The 26292-nt window shown below is 55.9% G+C and overlaps 1 protein-coding gene across 13 annotated transcripts in view; it reads right to left on the bottom strand.

Moving 5' to 3' along the window:
• The window catches only part of GRM4 (glutamate metabotropic receptor 4), a 127137-nt gene that overhangs the window by 4825 nt on the left and 96020 nt on the right, over positions 1-26292 (bottom strand). For 8 of the 13 annotated variants that reach the window (XM_065544139.1, XM_074038353.1, XM_015448844.3 and 5 more), the window contains 4 exons: positions 13740-13940; positions 13370-13506; positions 8846-9781; positions 1382-1628 (listed from right to left, as the gene is read on the bottom strand). In XM_065544139.1, coding sequence (XP_065400211.1) covers positions 1382-1628; positions 8846-9781; positions 13370-13506; positions 13740-13940 — 1521 coding nt within the window. The remainder of the gene's footprint in view (positions 1-1381; positions 1629-8845; positions 9782-13369; positions 13507-13739; positions 13941-26292) is intronic. The other 5 variants (XM_015448845.4, XM_074038360.1, XM_074038355.1 and 2 more) reach the window with 1 other exon arrangement.

Raw genomic sequence — 26292 nt, 5'->3', positions numbered from 1 at the left:
TCAGAGCTCTCCGTGAGGGCCCCACCCTTTATGGGGCCCTCTGCCCTGTCACAGCACCCACGGTGTCACCCTTTGAGGTCAGGGTGTCACCTCCAGGAAAGGCTAATACCCACTAACTCTCAGGAGCACTGGGGAAAAGCACATCTGACAGACCTGCTCTTGCACGCAGCAGAGAGGGGGCCTGGAGGGAACGGGACCTGGGACCTGAGAAGGGAGGTCTCCACGGGAAGGAGGAAAACTGAAGCGGGGACGAGATCCCCAGTCAGGCAGAAAGGCCTGGTCAGGGCTTCATCTGGGGTTTCTGGACATCCAGGTAGACATGGAAGGCCAAAGGTAGGAGTCCCATGGGCCCCTCTGTTCCTTCCCTGCTCTGTATGGGGGCCAGCATGACACCTGAAGGGAACCCCAGAGTCGTAGGTGGGGAGAAGCTGGTGTTCTATGGGGAGGAGGAGGACTGGAAAGAACCAGAGGTCACAGGGCAGGGAAAGGGAACACACAGGCATAAGGGGCATTGATCAGAGAGGGGAGGGTGTCAGAAGCTGGTATACTCTCCAAAACAGGGGAGCACAGGCAGATCTCTGAGGAAGAGGGGAGTTGGCAAAGATGGTGGCACTGCTCTGTAACCAGCCCTGAAGGGACCTGTCCTGGCCAGCTCCAGACTGCAGGCCTGCCCCTCAGCCGCCGAGGTCCCTGCCTGGTGCCCTCCCCCACCACAAAGGATGACCCTCTCCTGCTGGGTCTCCTCAGACAGTCCCCCAGACAGGCGGCTACCTGAGCACCGCTAGGCAGTTCTGTAGGTCCCTCTGCCTCACCCTGCCCTCACTCACCGGTCCTGGCCAGTTCATGTCCCGGATCCCTATTGCCCAGGTGCCTGCTAGGAGATGGCCGAAAAAAGCCAAGCTGGGTGTTACAGCTGCCCAGGGCCACTCCCACCCAACCAGGTTACCAAAGGGCCAGTGTGCAGGGCCCCTGGGACGACCCCTTCTCCCAGAAGGGCTGAAAGGGCACAGGTGGAGACCCGTGCCCCAGCACAGGGAAATCCTGGGGTCCCGCTCACCCTCAGGGCCCAGGCGCCCCCTGGTGGCCTGCCTTGGGGTGGGGCACAGATGCCTGGAAGGGTGCTACTAGGGCACAGGCTGGGGAAACCTTGCGGTTCTCTCCAGGCCACCAGGAGGGGCAGGACAGAACCGGCTCTAATGTAGTGCCTCAGGGCTCTCCCTGAGAGGCTGGCTCCCACCTGTAGCCTCAGGGTTCCCCCACCGCCTCCCCAGGATGGGGCATCGGGGTAGGGAGCGGCGGGGTGGGGCAGGAGCTCAGCCGACCTGCTGCAAAAGGAGCGGGGCCTGGGGCCCGAGGGGGCGGAACAGGACCAGGCACTCACCTGGGGCCTCGAGGTTCTCGCAGAGCTCGGACTTGGCCTCGCCGTTGGGCCGGAAGTTGCCCTTCTGAGTGAACTTGTTGGACATGGTGGCCGCCGTGACCACGGCTTTGAGGCTGCGCTTGCGCTTGGGCACGTTCTGCTCCGGGTGGAAGAGGATGATGTAGACCTTGGGCATGTAGAGCATTCCCAGGGATACCGAGGCGCTCAGACTCACCGAGACGGTCAGCGTCGTCGTCTGGATGTACAGCTGGCGGAGGGCAGGGCGGCATCAGAGCAGGCTCCACCCCGTGTGAGCCCTGACCTCCGCCAGTTCCCACCCAGAGACGCACCTGGGGACCCCACCCTGCATCCCGCTGCCTTCAGGCAGAAGGGAGTCGTGGCTTGGAGCTGGGACTGCAGACCAGGGTTTCTGCATTCAAATCTTGGCTCACTACTTCCAGCTGTGTGATATCGGACACGTCACATTCTCGTGCCTCAGTTTCCTCATGTATGATATGGGCATGATAATGATAGTCCTTACCACCTACAGCTGTTGTGAGAATTAAGTGACTTAATAAATGTTTTAAAAGTGTGGAAAACATCTGGCACATGGTAAGTGCCAATTCAGGTTACTGCTGTTATTTGCTATGTGGAGGAGGCGTGCCTGAGGAGAGGCTCTCAGGAGACCACAGCCGGCCCTTCTCAGGGCTGAGGGTGACAGGAGCACCCCTTGGTGCTTTGGAACAACACCCAGTGGCCACATCACAGCCCCTCAGACCAGGCCCCCATTCAATGACTGCCCCCCAATGGTCCCCAGTGCAGAGCACGGGATCCCTGGCACCCATCACGATACGGTGGTGGCAGCAGTCAGAGCTCATTTCATGCTCGTTCACCAGCACTAACGGTGACAGATGTTTAGCAAAATGAAAGCCCATTAATCTGGGTGTCGGATAATCCATTTTACAATAGTAGGGCCTTCCAGGCAGGGCTCGGCAATTCCCACTGTCCCTGTCTGGGATTCCCCTCCCTGCCTCTCCCTTCCTCCAGGTCCTCCAGGCCTCAGCCGCCCCTCTGAACCACCTCAGCCAAGGTGGGAGCAAAGGAGACCCAGGCTAGGCCTCCTGGGTCTGGGCACGAAGGAAGCAGGAAATGCTCTTCCCCAAATCTGCTTTCTGGGCCTGGGTCCTGCCCTGGTACGTGGCTGATGTGTCACCTCCTCCAGGAAGCCTCTCCTGACCCCCAACTCTATGGGCCCCCATGACACCCTTCGTTTCTTCTAGCCAGACCGGCAGTGTGGACACAGGTCTGGAGTTGTTTCCTGAAGGCACAGGGGCCCTGGCCTCATCTGGCAGTACCCCCCGTGTAAGGACCGGGTTTTCCAGTTCTTATATTCCTCCCTGTCCCTTGCACACCCCTCCATAAATGCCTCATGACACTGGATGGGATGACCTTCCAGGGAAACCCAGCCACCCTGTCCTGGGTTTCCCACCTTTGGGAGAGGGACTGGAGAAGCTGTAGGGCCTAAAAGGAGAATCCTGCCCTTCTGTGGGCCTCAGTTTTTCCCTCAGTGTAATGGGATGAAAGCAGTTACCTCACCTAAACCATGAGGGTACCCCAAGCACAGACTGTGAAGCCATGTGGAACTTGCTTTTAGTGACTGCAGGCACTGAGGTGAAACTGAAGAGAAGAGACATGGGGGACACGGAGGCATGACCGGACAGCCATGATGTGCCCAAGCCAAGGCGCTGACACTCCTCAAAGTGCAGCCTCCAGGCTGGTGTGGCCCAGGTCAGGCAGAGCTCCGAGGGGAAGGAGGCCGAGCGCGGCCACTGGTTCAGGAAAATGTCACAGGCCCAGGGGAAATGAAAGCCTGTCCCCCGGTGAGCACGCGCCCCTCCAGACACAGACAGGCCTCCATCCTCAGACACCACTTAACTCTCACCCGTGGGCACGGAGCTCTCCTGGAGGGAAAGGTCATGACCAGCCGGCGGGGGCATGCTGGACACCTCTCCCGCCCGAGATGGGGCTGGTGGCCAGAGTGAGAGGGCAGGAACAGGCTCCAGAGCATTAAAACAGACGCTTGGGAATATCATAGAGTCTCGGGCTAATGGAGAAGAGGCTTGTCATCTGGGTCTTCACCATGGGACTGGGAGTTCCCTGGGGACAAGGTGTGTCTCCCTCTCCCTCATTACATCAGAGTTCCCTGAGGGCAGGGCTGGCTCTCCTCTCACACTAGGGGTTCTTGGGAATAGGGGTTGTGTTCCAGGTGAGACCCCCATCTTAGACCCTTTGCTCCTTGTTGATGGGTGGAGTGCAATTGGGCCCACATGGAGTTGGTGGGACCAGGGATAGAGGCCCTCCTCTGGGCAGAGGAACACTTGCAGGGGACACAGTTTTATATTGAGGGTCAGTGTCCTGGGTTCCAGATTCTACTCTGCCCCAGCCCACCGTGGGATGTTAACAAGTTTCCTCCCCTCTTTGGGCACCAGACGCCCCTCCATGAACACAGGCAGGGCCAGCGCTGAGTGCACAACCTGTGCACTCACCCAGGGGCCTGTGCCTAGCTCTTGGTTTAAGGTCCTGCTGCCACCATATTGAATTGTGGATAATTTCTGAACAGTGGGCTCTGCGTTTCCATTTTGTGCTGGGCGCTGAAAATGATATAGTCAACTCTGAACACATGGGCACAGTCATTGGTGTTCTGTTCTATTTTGTTTTTCAGCCTAGGAGCCTTTCTGCAAACAAAATTCAAGGGCAATAAACAGATCAGAACCCTCCCTCCCAGCATGGGCCCTGGGGGCTCCTGTAGCCATCCCCAGCTGGGAGGTAGGCCCTGTACACAGCAGAAGCGGGGGCCCTGTACACCGTCAGTTCCGATCCTTGCCCCAGGGTGTGGAATTTGAGCCCCACCATGGGAACCTGCCTCTGGCTCAGACATTGTTTCTGGAGCCCTATTCTGTGAAGGCACACATGGCCACCAGGAGGTGGTAGCAGGTTAACCCTTATCAGAGAAACAGTGGTCTAGACCCCAGCAGGCACTCCTGAGGGGCTGAACCCAGGCACCAAGAAGGTCTTAAAGGGAGGCAGAGTGAGAGGCGGCCTTCGGGCTACGATCTCCCCTCCTCTCTCACCCACCCGCCTCTTAGCCTGCTGGTGCCTGAACTCCCACCATCCCTGCTCCCCTGTGTGGATGGGCCCCCGCTGCACTCCGTCCTCCGTGAGGAATCCTGCATTCAACCTCACTAGTCATGTGCTCCCCACAGTGAAGGAGCTTGTCTGAGCTGAGTTGGATGCAGGAGGGCAGAGGACACCTGGGGTAAGGAAAGGGCGCAGGAAGGGGCAGCTGTAGATGTGGATGATGAATTTCCTGCTTTCGTGCTAGGCCTGGGGGTACAGGGTTTGAGGGGCCCCGGTGGGGGCACCAAGGAGCTCTGCCTGCCTTGTGCTTCTGCAGGCTGACCCTGATAGGAACCAAGATCCTCCGAATCTGTACAAACCAGACAAATAAACTTCCCCACACCCTGATTGCCTCTGCAGCCACATCCCGCCCAAGCATGACTGAGCAGTAACTCCACGTAGTGGAGAAAGCCCGCTCAGTGTAATGCCAAATGGCTGCGGTGTTAAGCCCTGGAAATCCGGGCTAAGGCTGGGAAATCCAGCCGCCTGCTCACCAGAGCGGCACAGACAGCTTCACTCTGTGCCAGCACCTGAACCCTCGGGGAGTGTGCAAGTGCGTGTGTGCATACATGCATGCCTGCTCACACACACACATCAATATACACGTACATACCTGCATTGACACATACACCTGACCTCACAGCTGCACACTTACATCTGACTCAGCTGGGCTCACACACACACACACATACACCTTCACACATGGGCACATATACATAGACACAAATGTACTTACACACATCCACCTGCACACACTCACTAACATTTGTACTCACACATCTGCACACTGTGTGCACACTCCTGGGCACATATACTCAACCTACACATCCATACACACACCAGCAGCTACATACCCCTCAGCACACCCATCAACCCATCCCCACTCAATCTGCATGCACATGGGCACACACCCGTGCACACACACACCACACATGCATCACTGAGCATGTACATGCACAAAAAGGCACACACACGTCTATACACACACACTTCTGCAGGCATACCACAACTCCTGACAACAGCCACACCCCGCTTGATCTACATGCAAACACACACACTTAGCAGCCAGACCTGCAGCTTGCACTGGGACATCTTGCAACTCGGCATGACATGGCCCAGACACAGCCCCGGGTTGCCTGAGTCTCTAAGAAGCCTGGTAGCCTGAACTGCAGGAACTTCAGAGCACATCTCCTCTGCCCCCTCCCATTCAGAGGCCCAGAGTGGGAGAGGTATATGTCCGATGTCCTGGGACACCAGGGAGAGAGCACCCAGTGTGAGGCCAGCCTGTCATATGACCTGGGACAAGTCCCTGTCCCTCTCTGGGCCTATGAACTGATCATCTCAGGGACTCCCTTCATCATCACGGCTGGCTGGGGGAGCCTCCTAAAAAGGCAGGAATCAGAGGCTGGTAGGTCACCTGGAGAGATTGCAAAGGGTAGGAAGGCTGAGTTGGGGGGCTGGGCTGCAACATCTGGAGACCAGAGGGCCTGATATCCTGGGATGACAGGGACCCCACTGGGGAGTGGGCTGCTGGAAGGCAGCCAGGGGAATTATGGCAAGGTGGAGGGAGGGGCTTAACCGTCACGTGTGGGCCTCCCAGCCAGGTACCTTCACTCCCTGAGGAGGTGTGGGAAGGGGCCTCCTGGTATTGTTGAGGGTAATTTCTCAAGCTGCCAGCCTCCTGGGGTATGGGATGGCCTCCCCGCTGGCTCCACAGGCCCATGAGCACTGAGAGGCATGAGGGCCTCTGCCTGCACCTATACTCAGCAGGGAGGGCCTCCCACAGCAGGCCTGGTGGAGGCCAGAGACCCAGCTCACAGCACGGGTTGGGCGCCATGGCTGCATGGCGGCTGCTTGGCTCAGACATGCAAGGTGGGATCCCCCTGCTGAAGCAGGCTCAGTGTCAGATCTCAGATCTTAGGACACTCACTGCCAGCCCCAAGGTCTACCTCTTAGGGCCCCCCACAGGACCCCTATTGGAAGATGACCCTTGAGGAGCTGTTGGAAAAGAGGTAGGCACCTACCAAGGAGTCCCAGGGCGTGAGGTATCCCAGAGCTGCAGGGGGAAGGGTGTGCTCAGGATGAGGGGGGTGCTCCTAAGTTAGACAAAGTGGGGTCAAGTCCAGCTGTGCCACCAAGGCAAGTCACTCCCCCTCTCTGTGCCCCTCTGTCCTCATCTGTAAGCAGGAGATGATGAGACCTCACCAGCTGCCATGGGGCCTAACAGCCGTTAGGTAAAGTGTCTCCACATGACAAGCACCCCATCCCATGGCAGATTTGGCTGCTGCCTCACTGAAAACTAGGCATCCCTGGGAGTTCAGACTGGTGCTCACAGCTCCCCTCCTCTCCCCTTCTTTCCCTTCCCCTCCCCTCCCCTCCCCTCTCCTCTCTTTTCCTTTCCTTAGATGGAGTCTCACTCTGTCACCCAGGCTGGAGTGCAGTGTCGCAATCTCAGCTCACTGCAATCTCTGTCTCCCAAGTTCAAGCATTTCTCCTGCCTCAGCCTCCTGAATAGCCTGGACTACAAGCATAAGCCACCTTGTCTGGCTACTTTTTTGTATTTTTACTAGAGACAGGGTTTCACCATGTTGGTCAGGCTGGTCTCGAACTCCTGACCTCAGGTGATCCACCCGCCTCAGCCTCCCAAAGTGCTGGGATTACAGGCATGAGCCACCATGCCCAGCCATGGGCTCACAGCTTTAGATGCCAGCCTCAAGCTGACGACTCCTCAGATATGTCTCCAGCCCAGAACTTGCCCCTGAACTCCAGACTCCTATATTCAACCACTGACTTGGCAGCTGCATTTGGATGTCTAATGAACATCCCAAACTTAGCATGTCCAAAGGACCCCTTCTGCCCCCTCACAGGCTCCTCTCATTGTCTTCTCTTCCTTAGCATGGGAAACTCCTTCCTTCCTGATTGCTCAGGCCTCAAAGCATGGTGTTCTCCTTGACTCTCTCCTGGTCTCCCACCCAATGCCATCCATTGGAAACCTGGCCAGCCAGTCTCCAGACAGGCCCAGACTCCCCCACTCCCCACTGCATCTGCTGGGGACACCCTCACCTGCAGAGCATGACAGTGACCTTCTCACAGCTGCTCCTGGCAGCCAGGGGGTCCTTTTCAACCTACATCAGACAGCACCCTCACCTGCTCAGAAGCCTGCAGCAGCCTCTCTTCTCACTCGTGGTAAAAGCCAATGTTATCGCCACCATCTGGCCTGTCACCTCTCTGATCTCGTTCCCTACTCCTCTGGCTTCCTCAGCGCCACACTCCTTACACTGTATTAACTGTTTGTGCACCCATTGTGTCATGTGATTGTGACAATACCTGGAAGGACTGCAGGGAAAGGGACATGGCCCCAATTTACTGATGAAGAAACTGAGGCTAGGGAGGCCAACTGACTTGCCCAGATCCCACACTTATACATGGAGATCAGACCAAGACCTGGGGTCCTTGGTTCACATTGACGCCCCTGCCTTCAGTGACTCCCAGTCCTTCAAGATAAAACCCCCAAGTCACTCAGCCAGCACCAGGACTGGGATGTGAGCCAAGCATACAGGTCTCTTGGGGTGTGCCCAGGTCCTCAGAACAGGCCAACAGGAGACAGAGGTAGCCACTCTGCAACTCCAGCCAAGGGAAGGAAAGGCCCTCTGCCAGCCCCTAGTCTTTGGGCTCCCAGGGCAGCTTGGGGCTGGGGAGAGGGGAAGGGTCCCATGGGGATCCTGTGAGGGATAGATGGAGGAGGGAGAAGAGAGGAGTGAACCAAAAGGAAGACAGGGTTGAGTAGCGAGAGAGGTAAGAGAAAGGAGTCTAGAAAAGAATGAAGAGTGAAGGAGGGTATGGCATCCCAGGCTGATAGAGAGAGGAGGGGAAGGGGTGATGGCATCCCAGGTTAATAGAGAGAGGAGGGGAAGGGGTGAGAGAATAGGGGGAGGAAAGAAGGGAAGGAGATGGGGTAGGGGCAGCAGGGATGGAGAGACAGGGAGAGAGAGGAGGAGGGGAGAAGGAGAACGGGGGAGGATGGAAAGAGGGAGTGAAGTGGGGCTGAAGGAGACAGAAGGAGAAGAGAAAAAAGGAGATACAAGACAGAGAGAAAGAGGGAGAGAGAAGAGGGAGAGGGGCACGAACAGAGAAAGAGGAAAGAAAACCCAGAACCCAGAGAGAAAACTTACAACTGGGAGAGAAGTCAGAATGAGGCATGAAAGAAGGCATTTCTGGAGCAGGGGAGAGGCCAGCCAGCCTCAGGAGGCTGTCCCCTGCTCACTGCCCTCACCCACCCACTGTCCACCCCCGGCCCCCACCACTCACCTTGTCGGCCGACTGCGAGGTGCCAAAGAAGATGGGGATGAAAGCCAGCCAGACGATGCAGGTGGTGTACATGGTGAAGCCAATGGGCTTGGCCTCATTGAAGGTCTCGGGCACGCCGCGTGTCTTGATGGCATACACGGTGCATGTGACCATGAGCAGCATACTGTAGCCCAGAAGGCAGATGAGCGACAGGTCTGAGATGTCGCACTTGAGCACACCCCTGGCGAAGCGGGGGTCCAGCGTCCGCTGGTCCTGGAAGTCCACCACCGAGTGGGAGGGGTCCACCACAAACCACACGCAGATGCCCAGCAGCTGCAGCGAGATGAGGCTGAAGGTGATGGCCAGCTGCGAGGCGGGGCTGATGAAGCGTGGGGCACTGACTGAGCGCTTGCCCTGCTCGAAGATGCGGTAGATGCGGTTGGTCTTGGTGAGCAGGGCCGCGTAGCTGATGCTCATCCCTAGTCCCAGGAAGATTCGGCGCAGCGAGCAGGTGCCGAGGTCGGGCTCGGCAATCATGAGGAAGGTGGTGGCGTAGCACAGGAAGATGCCCGCCAGCAGCACGTAGCTCAGTTCACGGCCCGAGGCCTTGACGATGGGCGTGTCATTGTAGCGTACAAAGGTGATCACCACAAACAACGTGGCAGCGATGCCCACCACAGCCAGGAAGAGGGGCAGCACTGCCCAGGGTGAGTCCCACTCAAGCTTGATGATGGGGATGGGCCGGCAGCCCGTGCGGTTCTCCGTGGGCCGCATGTCGTAGGGACACGTCTTACAGGTGTAGCGGTCCACCTGGTACTGGTACCCTGTGCAAGGCTCGCAGTGCCAGCAGCAAGGCATGCCCTTCACTGTCTTCTTCCGCTCACCTGGCTGGCAGGGCAGGCTGCAGATGGAGCGGGGCAGCTGCTGCCCGCTCCCCGGCCAGTGCATCCGCTCTATCTGGCAATAACAGTACCGTAGAGCAGGCCTCAGAACACGCCACCCTGCGCCTGGGACCATCCTACTGGGTGGTGGCACCTTGTAGCCCCACACTCAAATCACTCAGCTAGTTGGCTAAAAGTTCAGCTGCCCGGACCCCACAGGGACATACTGAATCTAACAGCTGGAGTTAAATAAGGTCTCTGGCATAACTCAGACATAATTGACCTACAGGGAATCCTGATTGAACCTGAAACTCTCAAGATTCATATGAAGAAACTGAGCCCAGAAAGCAGTAGTGACAACCTAGAGTCACAGGAAACAACAGTGGCAGAGCAGAGAGAACTCAGGAGTCCTGACTCCCCTAAGGCCTTGCTACTCAGTGGTCCCAGGGCAGCGGCAGCAGCCTCACCCAGGAGCTTGTTAGAAAGGCAAATTGCAGCGCCATCCCATACCTACTAACTCAGAATCTGCGTTGCAGCAAGACCCCCCAGCTGATTCCTGTGCACACTGGAGTGGAAGATGTGCTGCCCTACGGCCCAGCCCAAGGCACCTCTGCCAAACAGCACATGGAGTTGGATTCAGCAGGGAGCAACGAACAAAAGTTTAATCAGAGGGTGCTTAATGTGTGCTCAGGGGTTAGCATTTCTTTACATCTTGCTCTAAATTAGTGCTACGCACAGTTACATGTCCCTGAAGACACAATGGCTGTGAGCAACAGAGCCACATGAGTGTTGTCACACGCCACTGAATATGCTACAATATTCCGGAAAGTGAAAGTCCCAAAAGAGCCTCAGGCATCGGGCAAAGGGACGTGACTACACCTGGGAGCTGTATCCAAAGCAACTGTTCTAAATAAAGGATCTCTTAGGAAGAGCTCACTCTCAGAGCACAGCAAGCCTGACTAGACTGGTGCATTTGCACTGGGTGCTACCTCCTGATAAAGTGTAACCAGCTGGTAGAGGGGTTTGGGGAGGGCTTTAGAATAAAGGAAAAGGGGCTAGGCACAGTAGCTCAGGCCTGTAATCCCAGCACTTTGGGAGGGCAAGGCAGGTGGATCACGAGGTCAAGAGATCAAGACCAGCCTGGCCAACACAGTGATACCCCGTCTCTTCTGAAAATACAAAAATTAGCTGGGTGTGATGGCATGCACCTGTAATCCCAGCTACTTGGGAGGCTGAGGCAGGAGAATTGCTTGAACCCGGGAGGTGGAGGTTTCAGTGAGCCAAGATCACGCCACTGCACTCCAGCCTGGCGACAGAGCAAGATTCTGTCTCAAAATAAATAAATAAAATGTTAAAAAGTAAAAAAAAAGAATAAAGGAAAAGGATAAGGTGGGGTGGGTAGGGATGCCTCATGGCAAAGTAGGAAGAAAATCTCAAGGGAGAAGGTTGTCCTGTGGTTCTGGGCATGACAGGATGTGGATTATCTCAGAAGCCAAAGGGCACAGAGCAAGGACAAGTGCAACCTGTCCTGCAGGAATGTCGAGGTGGGACGGTCCCTGTGCACTGCAGCTGCACAACTGCAGGGGAAAGACCCTTCCCCAGAGGACACAGGGTGATGATGAGTGTTCCGGAAAACGCTGTGGTTCCAATGGAAAGAGCAGTGACTGAGGTCAAGTCCTGGGATCACAGTTCTGTTGCTATCTGGCTGTGTGTCCTTGAGCAAATGGCTTCTCCTCTCTGAGCCTTTGTTTTCTCATCTGATCCAATGAAAGTAGATATGAAGCTACTTTGCCCTTTGTTACTTGGAGTCACCTCCATTTAGAAATCATAATGGATACACTTTTTAATATTTCACGAGAATGTCAGCTCCATGAGGGCAGGGGCATTGTGTTAATTTCCCTGCTGTGTCTCCAGCCCTCAGCATAGGCTGACACATAGTAGAGGCCCAGCAGGTCTCTGTGGAATTTAAGAAAGAATAACCGAGCAGGCAAAAAGGTCCAGGGTACCAGTGACGCGAGGCCGCCACACTCTCAGACCCTGGAGGAGGACAGTGGCCAGGACAGTGGTTACAGCTACCTTGCCTGTTCTGTGGCCCTCACAGCACAGCCCAAACTGAGCCACTCACGGAGAAAGTGGGGAAGGTTGATGGTTAAAGTCCAACCCCATCTCCCTCCTCCCACCACCTCAGCTCTGTCCGGACCTTACAGGTGAGGAGATCTAAGAGGGCATTGTGAGTTGCATCAGAATGGACCATGAAGATGGTCTGGCCGGTGGAGGGGCCTTGTATTCCTGGGGAGGGGACTTTTAGGGGAAGGGCCCACTGCCACCCACACATGCCCAGTCCCTGCCTTCCACCTTCAGTTAGGACATCTGGAAAATAGGGATAACTGCCTGCCTCACAGAGCTGTCATCCTCACAGCAAGGCGATGTGTTTAGAGCAGCAGCTGGGACACAGCAGGTACTCAGTAAATGCTAGCTGCTGCCACTAATGAGTTCCAGTCCCCGGCCCCGGGGCTCTGCCCACTGCACCAAAACAAGACAGGCACATCGATTTGGTGTTGTCCCACTTTGCCAAGAGCTCCTCACACCCCATTGTGCCCATCTCTCTCCACTCAGCAATCCAAGGATCCTCATTTAGGAACAGGCTGTTCCTGCCACATAGTGTGGCCTTAGGAGAGTCCTTCTGCCTCCCCAGGGTTGGGTTTCCTGAGAGATTTCCTCTGACTTAGAAGATGGTTGGGCTAAATGAGATGCAGGCCAAGAGTGCTTTGAAGAGCAGAGCATGAGGGGTTCCTCGATGGAAGAGATTATGACAAGAGGAGACAGCGGGGCCTCAATGCAACACCCACAGGATCCCAGGACAAGGAGGGCGGAGGCCAGATGAGGACCTGTCTCTGAGTCTCTCCAGTCTATCCACGGGGTCACAGTGGGCCCACCCCGGTTATGGCTCACCCCTTCCCCTTGCAAGGTACAGACCAAGTCCACAAGCACTTTGTTGGGGAACAAACCAAAGGTCCTTTCTCTCCAAAAACACTGCTCTGTTTCACTGCTGGGATACTGAGGGCCCGAAAGGGAAAGTCACCACATCCCTGGGACAGTCCATGAGCTAGGAAAGTGTGGCTAAGAGGACCCAGAAAAATGGCTGCCCTCTATCGTGCTTTGACGGGGCTGGGGAGCTGGCAACTGGCTCACTACTCACCAGTCAGTGCCACACATCCCACCGTTTGACCTGGGTCGTTTGCCCTAAGACTTCCTCTTCTGTTCAAATGCAGCCCTCCTCTCCTCACCTTATTCCCCCATGCACCCCCATCGCCCCCCACCCGCCCACCCAAAAAGCCTTTGAGCCATTTGACTCTGGTGTGAATTCTTCGATCCAGAGTTCCCCCATCCCCTCCTCAGTGGGTAGCAGGCAAGAAGGCCCCAGGCTAAGGGAGGGGGCAGGGACCAGAATAGCAGCAGAACTCCGACTGCCCTGTCTTCCATTTCAGGGTGGGGGCCTCAGAACCGCTGAGGTCTGGGAGGGGGTGCTGGGAAGGAAGCCCCAGCCTGGCAGCAGCAGTCCTGGAGGTCAGGGCTAATCAGCGGCAGCCTCCCCTTGGGCCCCCCTCCCAGGGGCTGGAACTGCGTGAGTGACTCTCCACGCACTCCCTGCCCTCCCACTTACTCTAAGGTGCAGGTGGTCAGTCCAGGAGCCGATGACCTTGTACTCGGCAGAGTCATTGCGCAGCTGGTATTGGTAGATGTCATAGCGCCCAGGCGCATCTCCATTCTCATTGAAGGTCACAGGGTTCCCTGCGATGCCTGTAAAGGTGGGTGGGTATCTTTGCAGAGCCTTTACCCAGAGGCAGGGCGGATGATGAGCCTGGGGCAGAGACCTCTCTGACTCACCCCTTCATGGAACATCCGGGGAGATTTCACCTCTTGGAAACATCGGGAGAGGCCTCCCATTCCCACCCCACAGAGCCTAAGGGCCCCTCCCCTCGGGCATGGCCCAGGATACCCAGGGTCAGGCATGGTCCGCACCACGTCCCCACCTGAGAAGTTGACGTTTCGGATGTACTTAAGCAGCTGGGTGCCATCTACAGGGTCCATGCGCGGACAGAGCCCCACGCGGCCGGGACACAGGTCACGGTGCATGGCGTGCAGCGCGTGGCCCATGGCGTACACGGCATCAATCACAAACTGCACCTTTCCCTCCTGCTCATAAGCTGAATCCTGCCCAATTCGCTCACGGTCTGCAATGAAACACCAGGAACAGGGACACTCGTGAGGCCCACTGTCCTTACAGTGGTGTCATGGGAGCCAGACCACCCTCTGGCACCTGGAGAGGTGGCACAGCCCATCTGTGCACGGCCAGGCCTCCTGACTCCCAGCCCAGTGCTCCATCACCCAGGAGATGGCCCTGTGGAGGCATCTGGAGACAGGCCCATGGGTGTAATGGGAGAGTCCACCGGCCTGGACACTGTGCCACTGATGCCTGTGCCACCCAAGGTCCCAGAATATCCAGGGCAGACTCCCTTGTCACCCGTCACCCTGGAAGGCAGCGTCCCAGAGGTCTCACTGTGGCTGTGGCCCTTGATGCCTTCCCCCAGTCCTGGCCTGGGATAATCTTGGGAGTAGCTGCCCCTCTCGAAGTCTGGGAAACATCCAGGACAGTAGCTGTGTCCATCAATGAGGGGAGTGTCCCTAAAGCCAATCACCCATGGGCAGTCGCTCCAGTCAGAGGATGTTGCCCTCACCCCCAGGGTATGGGTAGGGAAACTGAGGCCCAGAGAGGCTGAAAGACTGCCCTCAATGGTTTCCAGTCACCCTAGATACCAGAAGTCACCATCACTCCCATCCATCCCTCTTCTACCTCAGGGACAACCCTCCTGTCCCCAGTGGCAAGGATAAGTGAACTCTGCAAACTGAGAAACCCGCCCCCATAGACTCCTCGCTGCTAACCGCAATGGCTCCCCAAGGCACTGTGACCTGGGGTCTGACCTCCCATCCTCCTCCCCTCCCCTCCATGTCCACTGACCTCTGCTCTGGGGCCCTGTGCAGCCTCCTTGGTTGTCCACGTCAGCAAAAAGGGGATCATGATCCCACCTCACAGAGCTGCCATGAGGCTTCCATGAGATAAGGTACTGAAAACACTTGGCAGCCAGCAGGTGGCTCGTCCATGGTACCCTATGTGCTAAGTGGGCAGAACAGGTGCTTCCAAGAGGGCTATGGAGGTCCCTGGGCTGGACAACTTTGTGGAGGGGGAGGTGGTTCCTGGCCTAGACCCTGGGTAACCATGATATTAGATAACACATTGAATAACAACAGTAACATTAAGTAAGTAACTTCCACCAGTACCTGCTATGTGTCAGGCATTATACAGAACTCTTGATGTATATTCACTCATTGATTTCTCACAACAATGCTATGGTGTAATCAACTCCATTGTAGAATGAAGAAACTAGCTGGGCATGGCACGCCCGTAATCCCAGCACTTTGGGAGACTGAGGTGGGTGGATCACTTGAGGTCAGAAGTTCGAGACCAGCCTGGCCAACACAGTGAAACCCCATCTCTACTCAAAATACCAAAATTATCTGGGAACATCTGGAGAGGCCTGATGGGAGGTAGCTGTAATCCCTGCTACTCAGGAGGCTGAGGCACGAGGATCACGTGAACCTGGGAGGCAGAGGTTGCAGTGAGCTGGGATTGCACCATTGCACTCCAGCCTGAGCGACAGACTGAGACTCCATCTCAAAAAGAAACTGAAGCCCTGAGCACAGAAAAGCTCATCAACATTCCAGGACCATGAAGAACCGATGTGAACCCAGGTACTCCAACTCCAAGCCTGAGCACCACACTCTGCCACACAGGGATGCGGGAGGGCAGGAACGTGGGGAGGGGACCAGGGATCTGAAGTGAGGACATGGGGGCAGGAGGATGGCTGGGAGGAGGAAGGGGGAGGATGGGCAGAGCTAGGCAAGCCTGGCTTCCCCTCCCAAGACCACAGCCCCTGCATACAGCATGGCCTTCTTCCTTGAGGCCAGGCGAGGAAATTACTCCTCCTATCGCTCTACTCCTAGCCCGTGCCTCTCAGCTAGAGGGCACATGCCACACTGCACAGAGGCAATTCCCCAGAGGCCAGCAGGGTGTGCGGCTGCACCTGCGTCCTGCCCCCATAGGCCAGGGTTAAGCTGGGTCCACAGGAGGCAGTGATTTCCCAGAGGTTACTGTGTCCAGCCCCCTGCCTTGGATACCCTGGAGGCAGACCCAAGGTACAGCGGATCTCACTGCCTCTCCCTGAGGTCTGCTGCACCCTCTAATCCCTTCACACCGTCTAATCCCGGCCACACAAGGATGTGGGGATGGGGGATAGCTGGCCTGGTCACTCATTAACCCTGCCAGCCAGAACCACATCCCATTTTCAGCCTTGCTCAGGGTAGGTACTCACATATTGCTGAGTGGACAGTAGAAACCATGGAACCACAATGCTAGGGACACCAGGACCACGGGGGTCATCTGCCCCCACAGCCATTTTAAAGACAAGAAAACTGAGGCTGGTGGGGAAGCCCAGGTCACACAGCCAGGGTTGACAGGATGGGCACTCCCAGCTTCCAGACCCCACCCCTGCTCCATCCCAGGCTGCACTTGACTTGGGTCACGTCTGCCAGCTTTGCTAACCAGCAACACTTTTTCCAGGCCAAGGCACAGACAGACAGGATGAACACGAAAGACAGCTTCGCCATCCTGCCTTGCCCGAGGCCTCTGATCACAAGGTCATGAGGGCTTAGGGAGAAGTAGAATGGACGATCCCATCCCCAAAGGACACAGAGAAGGCTGGGACAGAGTTACCTGGAAAGACCCTCCCTGGACCCACACTTGCTCCCCACAGGCCCCTAGGCCCTGCTCTCTCCAGCCTGAGGAAGCATAAAACACTACTTGACTCCCCCACAGCTCCCATCACAGCCTCATCTCATATGGATGAGAGACTAAATTATTAACCAGGGATGGAGTGGGAGGCTGTGGCCACTGCAGAGAGAAGGCAGCTCTCTCCCAGGCCAAGGACGCGCCCAGCCACTGGAGGCCAGCTGGATCTCTGGGGAAACACACCTCCCCCACGAGGCTAGCCTCAGCCTCTCCTCAGAGGGTCCCGCTGAAGCATCCACTCCTGGGCCACTCGGGCTCAGGGCCACGGGCTTTCTCTAGGGTCACGAAGCCATCAGTATGGATGCTAGTGTGGACATCCCGCAGGAGCCCCCTCGCCAGGGAAACCTGCCTCCACCCAGGGCAGCTCTGGGGGAAGGGCTCCAGAGTGCTAGGCCTGGGGTGCTGCCCCTACAGAGCATCCATCCCAGCGCTGTCACAGCAGTGTGGACTTCTAGCAACTTCTCGACTTGCTGCGGCCTCCTGGACTTTGTCTCAAGTCTAGCCCCAGTAACATATGGGAAGACTGGGGTGCAGTGAAGTGACCAGGCTGTGAGGATGCCCACCACACACATACACACACACACACACACACACAGATATACATACATACACATATAATATACACAGACACACACAGATAGACACACATACAGACATACACTGAAATAAACACACACAGATACACACACACACCACACAGATACACACACACACACACACAGAAACACACGCACACACCACACACTCCTCAACTCTGGCCTCAGATGCCTCAGGCCCTTCCCTTGTGCCCCACAGGAAACTAGGTGACTCCTCTGCAGGGGTCGGAGCATGTAGGGGAGGGGTGGGGGATACTGCAGGAACCACAAACCCTCACTAAACAAGACAGGACGCTCTGGCCTAAATGAGCAGCTGCAGTTGTGCCTGTGCCTCACCCAACCCGGCTCCTTAGCAGGTGACTCTGCAGCCGTGGCTCATGCTCACCCAGAGCCATTGTGTGCCTGGCACCTTGCCTTCCCACAGCTCTGGGAGACAGGCTTCACTGGCCCCCTCACAGGGGAGGGAGCAAGGTTTGCAGGTGGGTGGGTGACATCCCAGAGCCTCACAGGAATCCTGGCACCGAGTAGGTGTTTGACACATACCTGTAGATGGAGCTAGCTGGGAAGTGGTGGAGCTGGGACTTGAACCCAGATCTCTTTGGTTGTCCAAAAGAGTCTTCAGTACCCTGAACTGTCCCTCCTCCATTTAGCCGCTGACCTGCCTCCTTCCCCCTGTCCTGGGACCCAGGCCCTGCCCCCATTGTCTGGCCAGACCTAACCAGGGATTAAGGACTCCCTGTCTGCAGGTCTAGAGGAGGAAGGTGGCAGTGGAGGGAAAGGGGTGGGAAAATCCCCTCTCTTGGGTGGGCAGGAACCCCAGGACCAGGCAGGGGCACTGCAGTTCTGGGAGGAAGCAAGACATGCATTTCTGAGAGCTGTTGGAGGAGACAAATTCCAGACACATGGCAGCAGTGACAGCAGCAACAGTTTGAAGATGTCCTAATTGTGTCCCGGGGCACAGTGAGGCAGAGATGCATTTGGCTCCGCCACGGGTGACAGTCAGCTGGGGAACCATCCAGGGAGGATTTTCTCCATCAAAACCCGGAAGCATGGTTACTACGGCGACTGCAGCCTTTGTTTGCAGGTTGTAAATTGTAATTGAAATGAGTTTTCAAGGTTGAAATAATCAGAGTCCTCCTCATCTCCCCCCTCACCTCTCCACAACTCACCCGCCGAGCCACAATCCTCCAGTTCTAGCACCGGTACACACATTGCTAAAGCAGCTCCCTCACGCCAGGGTAGACAAAGTCCACCACACAGACACTCACAGATATTCACATCTGCATGCATAGAGTAGCAAACACACGGACCTTCATGAATTTACACACGTCTACACACACATGCATGCTCTAACACAGGTGTACATATAAATGCTTCCAATATAGCTACAACTACACATTTAACGTGACACTAACACAAACACATGGGTATTCAGATTCACCCACTGGCTTAGGCTGAGAAGTCCCACAAGCAGATGCTGAGGACTTGAGAACAAGGGTTTTATTGGGGGTGATGCCAGGAAGCATGAGGAGGGGACAAGGAGGTGAGGTGGGGGGGGGGAAGTCAACTAATGCCAACATGTGGGGCTCCGTCCTGCTGGGGACCTCCAGAAGACCCTGTAAACTACACCTCAGCATCGTCCCATTCGTGGGGATAAATGCTCCAGCTCCGCCGGTCCTAGGCTGAGGGCTGCTCCCAGAGGCATGAGCCCCATTAGTGCACACAGGGGTGGTGAGTGCTGAGGGGTACGGCTGAGGCAGTGATAGCTGTGAAACATGTACTCATTCCCATGTGCAGTCAAGCATCGATCCATGTCTACACCACACACCTACACAGATATCAACCCGCATTTACACAGCCTGTCTCCCAGAACTATGGGAAGATGAGGTGCCAGGCACACCAAGGCTCTGGGTGAGCATGAGCCACAACTATACCCTGCACCCACTTTTGTCCCTTAAGCAAACTTCCAGGGAGTAGGGAGTAAAATAAGGGGGTCCCAGAGCCCCTCCAGAGAAGGCTGCCTGGTGTAATGGACCAAACAAACACATATGGCCCTGACTCTCGGCGGGGCCATGGCCCAGCTATACACTCTAGGCCAAGTATAGGAGTGTCCTAGCGCCTCCGTCTCCCAAGTGTGAATTCTAGATAGTAAGACTTACTCTGAGGGGCCGCTGGGAGGACTGAGGGAGATGCAACACCATGTCTTGTGCACAAAAGTCCTCTCTCAGCCTCAGCTCTCCTTTCCTCCCTGACACGCGCCTGCTGGATGACGCTCCACCCCTAGAGGCCTCCCCTCCATCCTGTCTGCAGCCTGGCTGGTGCTGGCTCTAGTGCTGACTCTCCCCACCCCTTCCCCACCAACATGCGATGGGCAAGGGATGCCCACCGCATAGACAAACCCAGGTCAGCTCGGCCTAGCCCAACATATGGATGGGGTGGAGAAAGCTGCCACTCTGTGCTTCCTGAGACATTCGGTTCCTTCTGAGGGTCCCTCAAGTCCTGTTCCCGAATCCAGGCTCACCACCCCACAAGCCCCCAAACTCCCAGACGTCACCAGCCAGGATCTCCCTGGCCCAGAGTCACACGCTTGCTCTTCAGCCCTATACTGCGGTTTTGCCGGTCCCCTCCTCTCGAATTTCCATCCTCATCAAGTCGCCTGCTTTCCAGTCTGGGAATTTGTAACCCACTTGGCTGAGTCTCCTCCATCCCTAGCTCTGTCCCCCACAACTCAGCCTTGGCCCAACACCAACTCCTGCCAGTCCCAAGGAATGATGCACCCAGGTGTTTTGAGGGCTTAGTGGTTGGGCCAAAAGGGATCCCCATCTCAGTGATAAGGAAACCGAGGCCGAGGAGCTGGAGCAGCTTACCCAGAGGGAGGCGACTCCTGACTCCCTCTCAAGTGTTCTTTTACAAGCTCCAAGAGCTCTGGTAGCATCGCCTGGGGCTCTTCAACCTTGAGCCAGCCACAGGCTCCTTTTGAAGGAAACAATTCTTGCAGACCCTCAAGAATATGACCCCAGCAAGAAAACACTGAGGAGAGAAGCTGAAAGCTTGGCTCTGACAGTGAAGCCCAACTGCAAATGCCCACAGCAGCAGAGAAGCCACGTCTCTGAGACTGGGAGAGCTCACTTTGGGATGGCCAGCAACACGAGAATGCAGACTTTAAGAATCCTCACGGCACTCCTGAGTCCCTGCGAATCTGGGCTCAAGAATGTGTCCTCAGATGTCCACAGACCTCGCTTTGAGAAACAGGATACGAGCCCCAGGGTCTGGTGGGGCCAGCTGGAAACCCCCACTCAGCCCCTTGCTGGGCCTGGCAAGTCACTTAGCATCTCTGAGCTCCAGACCCCTCATCTGTGAAGTAAAGTTCGCACCTGGGACTAGGCAAGGAGAGTCATACCTGGTGCCTGCACAGCCCAGTGCCCAAGAAGGACCAGCTCTCAGCTCCTCCCTGGTTCTGAGGCCAGCACACCTTGGCTGAGAAGCTGGGGCTCAGCTCTTCCACTCAGGAGGGGCTGGGGCTGGGGGTGGGGGGACTCTGGGGACTGAGTCTCAGGCAAGTGTGGATGAGCTGCCCGGCCCCTGCTAACAACTCCCAACGCAGACATCCCTCTCCCCCATTAGTCAGCCAGCCTCCCTTCAAGCAGCATTTAGCTTTCCGCCTTACTAGGAGACTTGGTTTGGCTCTGTGTCCCGACCCCAAAATCTCACCTTGAATTGTAATCCCCACATGTCATGGGAGGGACTTGGTGGGAGGTGACTGGATCATGAGGGCGGATTTCCCCCATGCTGTTTTCATGATAGTGAGTTCTCAAGAGATCTGATGGTTTGAAAGTGTGGCACTTCCCCTCTCGCCCTCTCTCTCCTGTTCCACCATGGTAAGCCGTGAGTGCTTCCTCTTCGCCTTCCACCATGATTGTAAGTTTCCTGAGGCCTCCCAGTCACACTTCCTGTACAGCCTGCAGAACTGTGAGTCAATTAAACCTCTTGTCTTCATAAATTACCCAGTCTAAGGTAGTTCTTTATAGCAGTGTGAGAACAACTAACACACTATGTCTTTCTCTTTAAGGTAGAAGAGGTCATTTCTCCCATTTAAGCAAACAAACAAATCCCCTCTCTTGACCCACCTCTCCCCAGCTAGCATCCCCTTTCTCTGTTCCTGCTTACAATGCAGCTCCTCGAAAGCGGTGCCTCTGCTCACTGTCATCAGTTTCTCTCCTCTGTCTCCTGACCAACTCCAGTCTGGCTTTTGCGCCCACCTCTCTAAGGAGACTGCTCTTGTGGAGGTCACAGTCGCCCCCCAGGTAGCTAAGTCCAATGGCCCAGTCCAGCCAGTCTCACTTGGCCCCTGGACAGCATGTGATGGAGCCAGTCACTCCTTGCTCTAGTGCTCTCTTTATCGCTGCCGGGACACCACGCTCTGGGCCCTGCTGCCTCCCGGGCTGCCCCTTCTCAGCTTCCATGCTGGCCCCCTTCTCTCGGCCCCCAACACTCCAGCATCCAGGGCTCACTGGGACCTCCTCTCTAGCCACACACACTCCTTGGTGCTCCCAGCCAGCCCCATCTGTACTCTGCCAGCTCCCCAGTCACATGGCCACTCTAGCCTCTCCCTGACTCCAGCGCCTACTCCACAAGGCCACGTGGGTCCCAGGAGGCATCCCACTCTCCACATGGCCTCCACCAAAGCCCTGCCTTCCTTCCCAGCCTGCTCCTCCTCCCGCCCACTCCATCTTAGTGCATGGCAATTTCATCCATCTCCTTGTTCCAGCAGAGAATGCTGAAGCCATCCTTGACTTTCTGTCATCTTTCTCTCTTGTTAAATCCTTCCATAAACGCCATGGCCACACTGCAAAGTTTACAAAGAATCCGACCCCTTCTTACCACTTCCATGACCACCACGCACCCCAGGCCCATCATTCCCACCTGGATTACAGCACCAGCCTCCTAACTGGTCTCCCACTCTGCCCTCGCTCCCAGAGAGGAGTGAGCAGGTAGAAGCCCAGTGATCTCATTAGGACATAAATCAGGTCACGTCAATCCTCTTTCAAACCCTGCAATGGCTTGTCCCATTCTGCATAAAAGATTAAATCCTTACAAACTGCCCGCAAGGCCCACATGATCTGTACCACCTGCCCGTCGCTCCCCCATGACCCTATCTCCTGCCTATTGCTCTCTCTGCTTCAGCCACACTGGCCTCCTCGTTGCTCCCCAGGCTTGCCAGGCAGGAGCCCACCCCAGGGCCTTTGCACTTGCTGTGTGCTGTGCCTGGCATGCCCTTTCCTAGGTCTCCACATGGCTCTCTCTCTCACAGCCTTCAGGTGTTCGCTCTAGGATCGCCCTGAAATAGTTCGGATGTTTGTCCCCTCCAAATCTCATGCTGAAATGTGATCCCCAGTGTTGAAGGTGGGGCCTGGTGAGATGTGTTTGAGTCATGGGGGCAGATTCCTCATGAGTGGCTGGACGCCCCCCTCATGGTAATGAGTGAGTTCTCAATCTATTATGCTTTCCAGTCTGGGAATTTGTAACCCACTTGGCTGAGTCTCCTCCATCTCTAGCTCTGTCCCCAACAACTCAGCCTTGGCCCAACACCAACTCCTGCCAGTCCCAGGGAACGATGCACCCAGGTGTTTTGAGGGCTTAGTGGTTGGGCCAAAAGGGATCCCCATCTCAGTGATAAGGAAACCGAGGCCGAGGAGCTGGAGCAGCTTACCCAGAGGGAGGCGACTCCTGACTCCCTCTCAACAGATTTGATTGTTAAAAAGAGCCTGGCTCCTCCTGCTCTCTTTCCCCTGTCTCCCTCCCACCATGATGGGAAGCCTCCTGAAGCCCTCACCAAAAGCAGATGCGGGTGCCACGCTTCTCGCACAATCTGCAGAAGCGTGAGCCAAATAAGCCTCTTTTCTTTATGAATTACCCAGCCTCAGGTATTCCTTTATAGCAATGCAAACAGACTAGCACACACCTTCTCAGTGAGAACTTCTGACATAAAAGTGCAGCATTCCTGTCCTCCCAGCACTCCCAGTTTCCTCCAAGAGGCCTCCAGGCTCTGCCTTCTCCAGCCTCACAGTTAGGCCTTTTCTGGAGCCCACGGCTCTGACTGCCAGGCCACGCCACCATCCACTATACCTTATCTGCAAGGCCACTCACAGGACGGCTCCCCAGGGCAAGTCTGTCCCCCTCACTGAGCCCAACACAGGGCTGACTGGGCACACAGTCAGACTCTTCGTCGACGCTGTTGGTTTCCCAGTTGATGAGCGGGAAGCAGCACTGAGTGAAGGGCCAATGGTTTGAACAACTGTGAGTTCCTCTAATGGGGGCACGGCCTGGCACATAAAGGGTGCTCCCGAATGTTGGCCTTTCTTATTTGCCCAAGGAGGGAGGCTTCCTCAGGTTCTCTTTGGGATGCAGAGGTGGGAAGACCTTTCACAGGCGGGCTGGAGAAGCCAGGAGGGGCCTGGGGCTGGGATATCATCTGCTCTAAGCAAAACGTCTCTGGAGCCAAATAGAAGGATTCAAACTCCAACTCTGTGTGACCCTGGGCAAGTCCTTAACCTCTCTGTGCCTCAGATGCCTCATCTGTAACGTGGGTTGCTTCAAAAATTATATGTAAAATACTGGAACAGAGCTCGACAATTAGTAAATGCTATATAAATATTAGCTGTGATTATGTTTTCACTATTATTGTTATTACTGCTGGTAGCACAGGCTGGGCGACCGGCATCTCCCCACACACCCCCAACCACCATGCAGCTGCCCTCCCTCTCTGAGCTCCCAGCCCCTGTGTGCAGCAGGCAGTAAATTTTTCCTCTCTCCTCATAAACCGGGCCTTCCTCCGCTCAGCGTCACCTGGCTGGCAGCGCTGTCAAAAAGACGGATGCCACAGCTGCCTTGTTTACGACTTTAATTCCCAAACCCTGTTCTTTGGGCTCCCCGGGAGGGCATGGGAGGAAAGGAGGAGGCGGGCGCTATCTTCCCGTAGGCTTGACAGCTGCAGAGATGCCCCTCTCAGTGACCCCAGCTCGATGGGGTTGGGGGGATCCATGGGCCATCTGCAAGTGCTTCCTGCAGATCAGCTCCCATCACTTCCCTGGAAGCCGTGAGGGAGGTAGCACTCTACTGGGGATGGAGCTCTTGGGAGAATGGGAGGGGATAATATAATTCCCATTGCACAGATGAGGAAATCAAGGCCCCCAGAGGTGAGGTAATGTGCCCAAGGCCACATGGCTAGGAATTGGCAGCACCAGGATTCACACCCAGGTCTGCAGGACTCTAATAGCCATATGTTTGAGAAAGAATGAGTGCTCTACCATACCCCCAACCCTGACCCCTTCAGCACACACCAGTTCAGCCTCCAGCTGCCAGCATGTGCCACCCTTCTGAGGCTTTCTTGGGTACAGTAGCCCTCTCTGCCCAGCCATTTGGCAGGTTGGAGGTGCCAAGGAATTAATGGCCTTCAGGAGCATCCCTCCACCAATGACTGATGGGGGCTGGCACACACATACCCCGGCTCCCTCTCGCTCTCTGTGGGATGACTAAGAGGCCTGTTCCTCTGTCCCAGGAGGATTAAGCTCCAATTGTTCACAGTGGCAACCAGCTTGATCTCACCCTCTTTATCTCTGCTTTCTCTCCTCTTTCCTGGAATCCCCTCCCAAATCATCTACTTGCTATCAAATCCTCATTTTGGGGGAACTCCACTTCAGACAGCCTTGAAGGATGAATCAAATCTTTCCAAGTGTAAGATCCCAGGATGAGAGGGTCCTTCCCACCCTCTTGGGCGGTCACCAGGCCCATCCATCACCTGGGGTGGGAAGGAATGGATTTGGCAAAGCAAAGGACACAGGAGTGGCACCTGCTCTCCGTGAGACCTTGAGCAGGGCAGGCCTGTGGGACTGAAACAGACAGAGGCCAACTATGGAACGTGAGCACCCAGGAGAGCAGAGTGAGCTGATCCTGAAGAGCTGAGGGGAAAGTAAACTCTGGAGACAGAGTAGGGGCAGGTGGAGAATAGGTCTCACAGAGCATGCCCGGGCTGGCTGAGGGCAAGAGAGAGGGGCCCCGGAGGAATGGGAGGGAAGGACGGGAAGGGCAGGGGCCTTTGACAGCCAGGCTGCAAATCAGCTCTGACAGCTCTCTAGCTCTGTGATAGTCACAAGTTGCCTCAGTTTCCTCTTCCGTAAAATGGGAGTTGCATCTGTGACCATCTATACTACCCACTTTCAGGATGGCACATTCTTTCCTCCGGGATCCTACAGCAGACAGACAGAATTGGTACCAACAGACTTGGACTATTAGATTACCCAATTGCCTGTCTAAATCCCAGCTCTCCCACTTCCTCTCTATATCAGCAATAACAATCATTTTATCAGCACCTTCTCAGCCAGCCTCCTCACACGCTTTATCTCCAAACCTCACAGCTCACTGAGGTGGCTGTTGCCTTCCCTGTTCTACTGACAGCAGCTGAGACTCAGAGAAGTTAGATAACTTGTCCAAGGTCACACAGCAGGGAGGAGGCAGAGTCAGACTCAGATCCAGGAGTGGGTCCTTCCCCTGCCCCTGCTCCCAGCTCTCTGTGGGTGTCACTCCAGTCCTCCTGGCCTAAGGCCTTCTCCCGTGGGACAGGCTCAGCTCAGGAGCAGGACCATGGGGAAACCAGAGCTGCCTGCCTCTCCCCCAGGGTGTCAGGTCCCACAGACATTCCCAGCAGCCCCCTCACCCACCCCTCACCTCACACAGAGATAGACTGAGAGGCTCACCGCGCCTGGCCTGGGGCCACACAGGGACTCTGACCCTGCTGGAGCTCCCAATGCAGCAGGAAGGATTCGGGTCAGGTGAGATGTACCACGTCCACTAGAGCCTCTGCCCCTTTGCTCATGCCTCCTCACCTGCTTAGGGCACACGCCGTCCTCCCTCCATCACCCACCCCTCCCTCCAAGCCAGAGGGTCCCAAACTTTGCTGCATAGTACAACCACCTGGGGCACTTCAAAAAATCCTGATGCTCAGGTTGCATCCAGTGCAAATTAAACCAGAATGTCTAGGGTAACTGAATTTTTAAAAGATCCCCAGGTGATTCAATGTGAACAAAG

This window comes from Macaca fascicularis, chromosome 4, assembly GCF_037993035.2.
Source record: "Macaca fascicularis isolate 582-1 chromosome 4, T2T-MFA8v1.1".
NCBI classification, from domain to species: domain Eukaryota; kingdom Metazoa; phylum Chordata; class Mammalia; order Primates; family Cercopithecidae; genus Macaca; species Macaca fascicularis.
This window is presented reverse-complemented; position numbering and strand designations above follow the sequence as displayed.